Source organism: Echinops telfairi, unplaced genomic scaffold, assembly GCF_000313985.2.
Source record: "Echinops telfairi isolate 266 unplaced genomic scaffold, ASM31398v2 ScPeMD7_2;HRSCAF=8, whole genome shotgun sequence".
Lineage (NCBI taxonomy): Eukaryota > Metazoa > Chordata > Mammalia > Afrosoricida > Tenrecidae > Echinops > Echinops telfairi.
Genome location: NW_022103898.1, coordinates 7,345,979 through 7,357,664, shown reverse-complemented (window position 1 = coordinate 7,357,664; position 11,686 = coordinate 7,345,979). Strand labels below are relative to the sequence as shown.

The following is an 11,686-nucleotide window of genomic DNA, read 5'->3' as shown; positions in this document are numbered from 1 at the left end:
AGTCTGCCTGTTAGTCACCACGTGAGGTTTCTCTGTGGGGGCGGGGCTAGCCAGCGGAGACTGGCCTGCCGAGGAGGAGCGGCCACTCCCATCTCCCAGGTGAGGACACTGAGGCTTAGAGAACCTCCACGGGGCTGGGCTGCCACCGACAGCAGTGTTTCCGATGGCTCTGGCCAGCAAACTAGGGCACCTCCCTGCTGAGTGGGTGGCAGGCCCCAAGGTGGGTTTGATGACCCTCCCACCCCCTCCCCATCTCATCATAATGTGGCTCAAACCCACTGCCACCAGTCAGCCGACTAGGGGACCTTGTGCAGGGTTTCTGAGGCTCTGGCTGGGCAAAGGCGCAGACAGCCTCATCCTTCTCTTACGCAACGAAGGTTGGGTTTGAACTGCCCACCTTGCAGTTTGCAGTTAGCGATCCAACACTCACCAGACTGCACTACTTAATCTCCTTACAGGAGGGACCAGCTCCCCTAAATCATGACTATGAGGAGAGGGGTAGGGGAGCACCGGAGAACGCTCACTGCTAATGTGGGGTGAAAATCCAAGTGTCCTTCCCTAGGTTTCTGTCCCGAAGCCCCTCATCTGGAAGGGCACAAGGGCACAGCACAGATGGCCGGCAGCATCTGTCCAGCATCAGCCACCCTGTGTCAGACCGGCCGAGTCTAGAGCCACTCTGCCTGGGCGGGCGGGCTCAGGACGTCATCTCTGGACGGCCAGCACTGGAAACGCTCTGGTTTGCCTGCTTCTGCAGAAGAGAGCCGGGCTCTCGGGGCCTGGGGGCAGCTTTGCCAGCTTGGATTTCCCAGCAGGTCGAATAATCTGCTGCTGTCCTGAACCAGTCTATTCTGACTCTAACAGCCCTACAGGGCAGGGCAGAACCGCTCCCCAGGGCTTCTGAGACCATCCAAAGGCCTCATCTCTCTCCTGATGTGAACCGCTGGCCATGGGGCACACAGCTGAAGGAGTAACTCCCACGGGCACCAGGCCTCAGCATGGCCCTTAGCCGTCACGCTGGGTGGCCCCTCCAGGGCCAGAGGCCCCTGTGGTCTGCAGCAGGCCATCTCCCTCCATGGACCCTCCACCCAGACGGGGTCCAGCTGTTTGCCTTGGCAAGACAGGCCGCTCCATCACCCACAGGACAGCAGCTCTGCCTTGGTGGGTGCTGCATATTCCCAAAGCCACCTTCCACCCGCAAAGGCCTCCCTGCCGCCCGGTCACTTCTGCCTCCTGGCAAACCTCGGTCACTGTGGGTTTCTGAGGCCGTCCACCTTCACAGGAGCAGAAAAGCCTCATCGTTCTCCCTAGGAGTGGCTGTTGGTCTCGAACTGCTGACCTTGCTAACCCAGCGCATATAGCCCACTACACCCAGCTAGCATAGTCTCAGCCCGCTCACCTCCCTCCACATAGGGCCCTGCGGTGGCTCTTGAACTCACACAGGTAGAAGAAGGAAGGAACCCACAACACAACACCCGCTGGGCCGGTGGGCTGACAGAACCACAGCCTGAACTCCACCTTGGCCTTCAGCCCTTGGCGGTGGCTCCCTGCAGGCAACGCAGTATTCACCTTGGACCCAACACCGACAGGCCCCCTGGGTGCTCCAGAAGCAGTCCACCCCCCTCCACCGAGTGTTCAAAAGCCCCGGAGAAGGGTTTCGGGGTATGGCCTGGGGGCACTTAAGTCGGGGCAGCTGGTCCTTCTGAGCGGCTGCTGTTCATGTGGAAACAACGGACAAGCAGCGGGAACTGCCGGCCAACTGCACGACACCTGTTCTACGTTTAGGTGTGAGCTCTCGGGTGTCAGCCGGGAGGGGCCCCTTTCAGCGGCCATGTCCCGAGGACCTGGGACATGGGCCCTGCGGTGCCCCGTCTGCCCTACCGGCCCTTGTCCCACGGAAGAGGCCCCACCCAGGCTGACAACAGCCATCAGCCAACCCTTCACATCCGTGTGTCAGGTATGCTCCAGGGACCACCAGTCCCACAGCAGTCTGTCTGCCTGCCTGCCTGTCCCTGTGTCTGAGGGATGTGCTGCGGTTGCCACAGCTGCCTGCTTCATGGCAACTAACTGCTAAGACAGGTGTGCCGGGGGTGTGGCCATCGCCACCATGAGGGTTTGCGAGGCCTCCGTGCTCCGCCCAGCTCCTCTGCACCTGCCGTGCTTGCTCCCCACCCCACCCCAGCTCCGACGGCTTTTTGTGTGTCTCATTACCAGGACGCCCAGGACAAGCACAGCCAGAAGGCACGAGGCAAAAGACAAGTGCTGCTCCCGGGGCCCCAGGCACCAGTCTCGAGGAACATGTTTAAACAGGCCTCTGCCTTCAGAGGGCGAGGCAGACAAGGTGTTCCGGGCGCGTGTCTGTGTCTGTCTCCTTAGGGCGCTGTGTTTGCTGTTGTCTTTGTTTCTTCTAGTCACCAGTTTAATTTGTAAAAAGATGACATATGTTCATGTACAGAAACACGTTAAAAATAAAGGTTGCAGGCGGCTTAAATAAGAAACAAAACACATACACACACACACACACACCCCAAAACCATCTACAGAGAAGTCCCCGGATGATGGGGGTGCGTGGCAGGGGAGGCAGGAATTGAGGAGAAAAGGTTCTGCAGTGGGTCATGCAGACAGCCCACCCACGGTCCTGCTGTGATGGAAGGATTACACGGCATGGCACGTGAAGTGCATGCCGGTCAAATGATTTTTAAAACTGAAGGAACACGGGTCCCATGAAAGCAGCGGCTTCTGAGGGGCGCGAGGGTCCCATCGATTCCAGGCAGAGGGTCGGTGAGCTCTGAAGGCTCCGGTGACTGCTCGGTGGGACCCCAAAGGGTTCGTCTCAACAGAGCCACGCAGAGGACTCGGGCGAGCCATCGGGGCTTGTCTTGAAGAACCGGAACTGGAAAGCTGCCCGGGTGAGGAAGAGGCCGGAGAGGCCGTGCTGAGGGGCTTTTCCTGTGGATTCCAGGGCCTGCTCGTTCTCGGAGGGCAGCAGGGCTGTCCTGGGAGTTCCTGGGGAAGCCCACGGACCCCCACATCGTCCTACAGCCCTGATCCGGCCCCCTCGGGCTGCTCTTTGTTCCCCAAACTCAAGAACATTTCGAGGACTGCTCTTTGGGTCTCTTGGAGATGATGTAAATGAGGAGACGTTTTCTTCAGGGACGGGAACGCGGAAGCACCTCCTTCCAAAGGCCACGCTGAGACACAGCCACGTCCTGTCTGGATAAGAACTTGTGGGTTGGTGGCAACGTCTCAGGGCTGCCCGTGCGTGGAGCCTTTGCCGCCGGTGTCTGTCGCTGCCGCCCGCCATGCTGCCCGGCCGTCCTTCTCCGTATGGCTCCGTTCAGGTTCTCGGCTCACAAGAGCTCTTTATTATTCATCCGGGTGGAGGACATTTGGGTTGTTTTCCATTTGGGGGGCGATTTTAAATAAAGGAGCCGCGAACACTTATGGACAGGCATTTGTGTGAGCGCGTGCTCTCATTCCTCCCACGAGCACCCACCAGGGGGGATGTGGTAAGAAGTGTCTTTTTAACTCTGAGGGACACTGCCAGGCTGCCCCCCCTCCGCCCGGTGGCTGCAGCATTCCCTCTGCACTGTCACGAGCCCCAGGCATGGCCAGGGCTTACCTGGGGGCAATTCCACTTTGTCTATGGGAACACCTTTCATTAGACTGGAGTCCCTGGGGGTGGGTGGGGGTGGGGGTGGTCAAGTACTGGACTGCTGGTCTAAAGGTTGTCAGTTCACACCCACCCGGTGACACCTCCCATGCCAGCCGGGCAGTCTGGTGCCCAGCAGTCACAGCCTGGGGAGCCGTTTCTGGTCAGACACACACTGGACTCCACGGCAACCAACAGGAGGCTTGCGGCCTCACTGGCTTCCCTGCTGACTGTTGACACCACGCCAGGCCCAGGGGGAGGGAAGGAGAGAGGCTGGAGGCTCAGATGGCTCTGTCCTCCAGGTGGGGGGGGGTGGGGGGAGAGGGTGGGGATAGAACCAGGCTCCAGGCACTGTGGCAGTCACCATGCCCATGGTTCGGCTGAAGAGAGCAGCTCCATCCCCTACCCTCCACGGGCTGGCAAGGGCCCCCATCCACCTAGTCACGGGGCACACAGTCCATCCGCTGAAGGACCCGAGCTGCTCTGTCCACCTCCCCACAGCGCACTATGCCTCAGTCCAGATGTCTAAAGATGGGGAAGAATTAAGCCCGGGGTATGTCCACTCAGCCCTGCCCAGTGACAGAAGACACGGTTCTTGGGGAGATGGGCAAGGGTCTGAGCAGGTGCAGGCTGAGGGAGAGGAAGTCCCCGGCTGATGACTCCCGGAACATTAGGCCCCCTCACTGCATACACTGGTGGGAAAGCCCTGTTCCCCACACCAGGTGCTGTGCACCCTCACCCTTATACCTGTGGGTGGGAGCCCCGTGCGTGAGGGTCCAGCAGGGGGGCAGGCACTGGTCAGAGGGCAGTGTCTCCTTCAATCCCTTTTGCTGTGCATGGGTCACAACCAACTCGAGGGCCCCTCACAACGAGCACGTCTGAGCCCAGGTCCGGCTCTCGGGAATTCCAGGGGAAGACGGCCCAAGGAGCTGACAAGAGACCAGGCCTCCCGCAGAGCCTTCTCTTAGGGCAGCTGTTCTCCACCTGTGGGTCTCAACCCCTTTGGGGGTTGAACAACCCTTTCACAGGGGTCGCCTAAGACCATCGGAAAGCACATATTTCCGATAGTCTTAGGAAGACAGCTCCTCTATCCGTCTCCAGGCGGGTCCGCCCACATGCAGATACACCCACACAGGAGTACCCGGCATGAAGGCTGTTACCCATGCTACACCATGCTTCAAGACAAAATGTCATTTGTCATTAGAAATAAATAGTTCACAAAATATAATTATGTATTGTTTTTGTGATGAATCCCTATGCCTTAATGATGTTCAGTTGTAACAATGAAAATACATCCTGCATGTCAGATCTTTACATGATGATTCCTTCATCACAGTAGCAAAATGACAGTGATGAAGTAGCAATGAAAATAATTATGGTTGGGGGGCACCACCACACGGATAACTGTATGAAAGGGTCGTGGCATGAGGAAGGTGGAGAACCACTGTTCTAGAGCCAGCACCCTGAATCTGGGCTCCTCGCTTCCTAATCTGTGAGAAAACAGCATGTTTGAGAAAGCCGCCCCCCGCAGCACAGCTGGCAGAGACGTCAGGCAATGCCAGGACGGTCAGTACTGTGCCATTTCCAGTAGCTTAGACCAAGCAATCCTGACCAGAGTTTGGAGAGGTCACAGGTCATGGGACAGTGGGAGGTTTTCATCATGATGGGTTCCCTTGGTGGGGAGTGTGGGGGCCAAAGGGGTGGGCACACCCAGCTGCAGCCCAAGGAGCAGGAGAGAAGGTGTCACTGAGTCACCGAGCAGGCCACTAGCCAGTGGGTGGCACCCAGCATGGGCACAGAGCTGGCCAGCATGAGGGCAGGTAGGGGGGTGCTGAGCCCCAGGGCCTCCTACCGACCGGGCTCCGGGTGGCTGGATGAGCCTCGCTGGGTGGGCCCCATGCTTGCAGCGACCCCAGGAGCAGGCGGCGTCAAGGGGCCCCAGCCAGGAGCGCCAGGCTGAGCAACAGGAGGGAAGGCTGCCACTGGGGAGGGGCTCTAGGCTCACAAACTCAGGGCTCCGCCCCCGGCAGCTTAGCCAAAGCAGCAGTGGCCACAGGGCCGAGCACTGGCTGTGAAGACAAGCAAATCGAGGGAGAGAGGGAAAGAAGTCGGAACCTTCCACAGAACCAACCACAGAAGCCAGCAGGCCTTCCTGCGGCTGTCAAGACGGTTACGTCACGCACCGAAGGAGCCACGGAACAAAAGGAGAGAAGGCAGCCTGGACCCGTCCACCAAAACCAAACCCCACCAAAAAGCACAGACCCTGTCCTTCCACCAGGACACCCACCTCGGCCCCCACCCCAAAAGGAAGAAGCCACGGAATCTTCCAGCAGCTGTGAAAACAAGAACATGCCGAGTGCAGCAGGCCACGGAACCTTCCAGCACCTGTCCGGCAGGGATACTTCAAGTACACCGGAAAGCCATGGAACCTTCCACCAGCTGCAAAGACCAAGATGGGTCAAGTGCAGGCAGAGGCCACCGACCCTTCTTGCAGCTGCAGAGACAGAGTTACATCGAGCACCAGCTGCAAAGGCTCAGAGAGGCAGGTGCCTCGACACGCCACCAGCCGTAACGGCAAGCACACGACGCCGGGCACCTCTAGACACCACAGTGACAGAACTTTCCGCCAGAAACAAACAAAAGAGGCCACAGCACCTCCCACAAGAGCCACGATAAGAAGGCAGACGCCCTCCACGGCCGTGATGACAAAGACCCATCAATGCCCCCAGCTGTCAGTCAAGGGACAAGGACACCTAGATACCAGAGACCCTTGGAGCAGCAGTCAGGAGAAGGGTGCCTCCGGGAAACCCAGAGGCCCCGGAACACTGTCCTTGCTGTAAAGACATCACTGACGCCAGGAAGCCACAGAGACAAAAAGATGCGTGCGTGTTTAAAAAGAAGCACAGACCCTCCCTCCAGCTGCAGAGACCAAGGTGCATCGAGTGCAAACATCTGTACCCAAGAAGCTTCTGCCAGCCATAGAGCCACGACACCACAAGGACAGTGCCACAACAGAACCTTCCGCCAGCCTGGAGACAAGGCTGTGTGAAGGACACACCAAGGGCACCACGATGTGGCAGAGCAGTCACCGATAGAAAAGACAGGGATATGTCAGGCGAACACTGAACCTTCCGGCAGCTATGAAGGCATGGATACAAGGATGACCCTTGAGGGCCTGCCACTAGACACACACATGCACACGCACATACATGTTCTCACCAGGAGGACTGCCACCAGGAACACACACAGACATGCACACATACCCCCGCCATGCGTGAGCACACACACACACCCCAGCAACACACATGCACACATACAAGAACATGCACACAGATGTATATCAACACTGTCACTAACCCCACCACACACGTTCGCCCCAGGGTGAGTGCCACCACACATGCACATACCACTGAGGAGGACCTCCACCAGCCCCTCCACACACAGACACACACCCACACCACGAGGACTGCCACTAGTAACACACATCTACACACATGTACCCATCAGAACTGTTGCCAAACCCTCACCACCACATACACACAGGTACACACATATACACACACCACATACACACCCTGCAGGTGCACTGCCACCAGACACACACACACACACACACACCAGGAAGAGCCCTAGCCCCAACCACACACATGCACACTAACACCCATAGAGAACCACCATAAGAACTGCTATTACACACACACACACACAAACTGCTCCCAGTACACACACTCACACCTACGTGCCTGTACTCACCAGGAGGCCTGCCAACAGCCATCCACTCACACAGGCACAGACACACACATCCACCATACCTACCAGGAGGCCTGCCACCAGACACACACACACTGATGAGACACATCCAGCAAACACACATGCGTGCATGCGCACGCCCACCAGGACTGTTAACTGACACGCAGACCCACCTGGAGCACTACCACACGCGTGTGCACACACACCACTACACACTCACACAAGAGGACGGCCACCACATGCAACACAGACACACACACACAACCAGGAAGACAGCCACCAGCCGCACATACCTACTAGAAAGACTACCACCGTCCTCCTGGCCTCCTGGTGGACAGCTGGGGGTCGCAGGGAGAGTCCTCCTGATGGCTACCGTCAGTCTTGTGTCTGCATATGTGATGTGTCTACATACGTGACTGGTATACGGCTTTCTGCTGTGCGTGTGTGGTGCGCTAGCTGGTGGCAGTGTTCCTGCTGGTGTGAGGGTGGGTGCCTGGTGGCAGTACTCCGGGTGAGCATGTGTGTGTCTGTGTGCGCCCACAGTCCTTCCAGTGAGTACTTGTGGGTGTGGGTGCACATGGGGGACTGGTGACAGGGCTGTAAGTGTGGGGTCCCCCAAGACTCGTCCCGCACCCACTCAGCGAGCTGGGGAAGCCTTCCGTGGCCTTGGGCTGCACCTGCCGTGCGTGGCAGGTGGGTGTGTCCTCCCGGGTCTCCGGCACCGCATCACCAGGAAGCAACAGACTCAGAACAAGTTGAGGTTTATAAACCACTACACGTCGTGCTGGCATCGGCCTGAGCCCACTGCCATGGTCAGCCTCGTGGGGGGTTATAGCCGCGCCTCGACAACCATGACCCAAGGTCAGGGCTCGTCACGTCACCAGCAGAGAGAAACCAGTAGCTGTGCCGCAGACCCAGGCGCTGTCGGGAGAGGCCAGCCGGGCACCAGGGGAATAACAGCAGGAGAGAAGGGGCTCCCCTCCGGCCGGCAGCAGGAAAAAGACGTGGGAGTCAGGCCGAGCTTCTCCCACGAGCCATCCCAGGGGAAGGGAGTTTCTCACAGCCCAGGGCCGGCAGGGAGACGCCCAGCTGTCAGCACTGACTGCTCTTCTGCACTGCCCACCACCCTACCACGTAGTGCCGTTTCTTTTCTAAGGCTGCAGCAAGAGCTGCCTCCTGAGTCACACCCGGCTACGCCTGTGTCTCATGGACACTCAGGCCCACGTTTCGAGACACAAACGGACGACAAGAACAGCCTGCTCACTGGATTCGCAGGACCCAGGATCAGAATGCTCCAACACGGAAGTTTACTGGCTTCACAGGGAGCCCAGCACACTGGACGAGACCAGAAATGCGTGTCTGCGACCTTCCCGCTGCCGTGGAGAACTGGCACGCACCCCGGCACAGACGTGGCCCGGCCGGGGGCCGCTCTCCACGGGAAGCAGCCCAGGCAATTACCTCCCAGAAGCTGTCGCTGGACACTTCGACCCCCACGGAATCGTCGTACGTGACAGACATCTCTTCAGAGGGTGAAGGAGCGCGGGGAATGCTTAGATCCGGAAGCCGCTTCCGATGCTCAAAATGTGGAGACAAACCTACAAAACAAAAGCAAAATGGCGTTGTGGTTTCGGAACCCCCGGGTAAAGTGCATGAGCATCTCCATGGTGTGGACCACCTCCTGTTTCTGGCGTGGCCTTTGGTACAGGGCCACCTGCATGTCCGCTGCCAGCAGAAGAAAGTCAGTTGATCCCAAAAAACTCTGGGCACTGACAAGTGTGTGCGTCTCACACGAAGAGGTGGACGTGGCTTTCCACCACCTTTCCCCAAAAGCTGGAAGAACTTTCCAACGCCTCGCGTGTGTTCTTGGGCCACGCGGCTGAGCACCTTAGCGACACGGGTGGGAGGAGACCCCGTCCACCACCCAGCAGCCGCAGCCGCGGGGAAGGGCCTTGGGGTGAATTGGGTCAAGAGGGCGCAGTCCCAATTATGACACCTAACTGCCGTCTCCAGGGACCCCACCATATTCCACTTGTGGGGTACTGTCTACCCCGCAGGCCGAGTGATCTCAGTCCCCTACTGAAGCCTGGCCAAAGCTCGTGCAGAAAAAGAACTTTCAGATGTTTACAAAGCTGGACCCATTGACTCTGAGCCAGAGATTCTCTGTCCCCAAACTCAGGCCAAGGTAAGAGTGGGGATGAGTCTTCCTGATGCGGGAAGGCCTCGATGAACCCCCCCCCACACACACACACACCGATCATGCAAATGAAGTGGCCTGTTCCACCCACTGGGGCTTTCTGGCTTCTTGGTATAAAGGTGACCACACCATGCTTTCTGTGTTCCTGTGTTCAGCGCACAGAGCCACTTTCTGCATTGCGCTGTGCAGGGTGGTCTAAGCCTCAGTTCAGCAGTGGGAGATGGGGCCAGCCGGGGCACCGTGACCAGCCCTTGGTTTGAGTGCCGACGTAGTGCCAGGCTTTGCTCGAGGTATCGGCCCACATGTCACCATTTGATAGCACCCGAGTCCCTGTGACACACAGCCCAGGGCAGCAGTAAGGACGCAGGGTCTGCCTGGGCTCCAGTCCACCACCCACCATTGGTGAGCAAGAGGACGGTCGGATAAAGGTGTCATAAGACATGGGACCCAGCCAGGGCCCGGTGAGAAGGACACACAGCCCCCGGGCAGGGTGCTACAGCTGTCTTGTCTGCAGAGTGCACCCAGGAGCCCCCAGAGGGCAAGACCAACACCGAGTCACGGCAAGAGTCCAACAGCATTGCTGCTGCCAATGACAGTGACCCTGAGGCCCTCGCCAGCCCTCCCGCCCTATTTTCCACCGGGCTCATCCCCATGCTGCTAAGTGGAGCAGGGTGGTGCTCAGAGAGCGGGAGTCATTGGCCTCTGGTCACCCAAGTCACAGATGGGGATGCCCAGCGTTTGAGGACATGTCCTCTCCTTATACCAAGATTCGTTCGGTAATGACCTTGCTTTTACAGAAAGCAGATGACCAGAAGAGCAGGTCCACTTCCCGACATCCTCTTCCTCTGCAGGACCTGGGGGACAGGATTCTGCTACAGTCACCGGCCCAGGGGGCAGCAGTGAGCAGGTTTCTGCCCAGAGCGGCTGTGCCAGGCTCCTCAGGGAGCTCCAGGGTTCTGACTCCAGCAGGTCTGAGGTCACACCTGCTCCAGCTGACCACGGTCACAGGTGCACAGCAGGGGAGGTCCCTGGCCTGCTCTCATTCCCTGTGTTCAGGCCCCATGATCCTCCTCCCCGCTCCCACCCCGATCTTGGCTGCCCATTGAGGACCCAGTACGCCCCCTGGCACCCATGCGACCACAGCCCCTGTCTCACCACAACTGAAGGGGGTTCAACTGCGCTCATGGATGGTGTCAGAGTACCCAATAAGCAAGGCTGACCAGGGCTGGCTTGGTAACCTGCAGTGAAGGCTCCCATGTCCCCGGCACATCAAGGCGTCTGCTTGTAGGCCTGGCTGGCAGCTGTCTCTCTCCCCAGCTCCCCACCCCCAAGCTTCCAATGCCATCGAAGCAGCTTCTCTCTGATAATCCCGGTCATGGGCCGGGCGCCCAGGGAGCAGGACAAGCAGGCGTTCGCTTGTGCCAGGTTACTAATTGGGAGGGAGTCGTGGCACCATGGACTTGAGGTGACCACTGATTGGTAAGCAGGCACCAGCCAGCCTGTGCTTCCCTGGCTTGTTGGGCAACCTGGCGCAAAGGGCTCGTGAGCCTGGACTGTTTCCTGGAAGGCTGGGGGGTCCAGTCCGTGCACAGGTGCCTCAGACGCAAGGCCTGGTGCTCTGCTTCCCTGGAAACCCCATGAAGCCTCGTTCTAGCCTGCACATACGGGGCCGCTGGAGACCCCATGCCGAGGCTCTGCTGTCTCAGGGCGACACCGAGGCCGCGGGGGAGAAACCCATCGCTTCTCTCCTCTGCTCTGCATGACACGATTAACCGTTCTAAAAGGTCACTCTGTTTACCGCTCCGAGAAGAACTGATTTCTGCATACTGGCCACTGCGCCATTTCTGAAAAACTGACCTATCCGAGGGGAAGCCAGAAGCTGTTGCTGCCAGGGGGAGGGGGAGAGGGGCAGGTCCCACGGGCACAGGTTTACTCTAAGCAGAGTGGCTGCAGGCAAGGTCTCGCAGTCTTCAAACACGGAGGAAGGCCCACTCGGAGCAGTGGCTTCTGAGGGGGTCCGCTGGACCGAGAGGTCAGCTCAGGAGGGTGTGGCAACTGTCTGGAGACTCCAGAGGGGTCAGTCACACGGCTAG

The 11,686-nt window shown here is 58.7% G+C and overlaps 1 protein-coding gene across 6 annotated transcripts in view; it reads right to left on the bottom strand.

Moving 5' to 3' along the window:
* The window catches only part of PACSIN2 (protein kinase C and casein kinase substrate in neurons 2), a 62,113-nt gene that overhangs the window by 16,928 nt on the left and 33,499 nt on the right, over positions 1-11,686 (bottom strand). For all 6 annotated transcript variants that reach the window (XM_030885250.2, XM_030885254.2, XM_004700235.2 and 3 more), the window contains exon 2: positions 8,858-8,994. In XM_030885250.2, coding sequence (XP_030741110.1) covers positions 8,858-8,917 — 60 coding nt within the window. In that variant the 5' untranslated portion in view covers positions 8,918-8,994. The remainder of the gene's footprint in view (positions 1-8,857; positions 8,995-11,686) is intronic.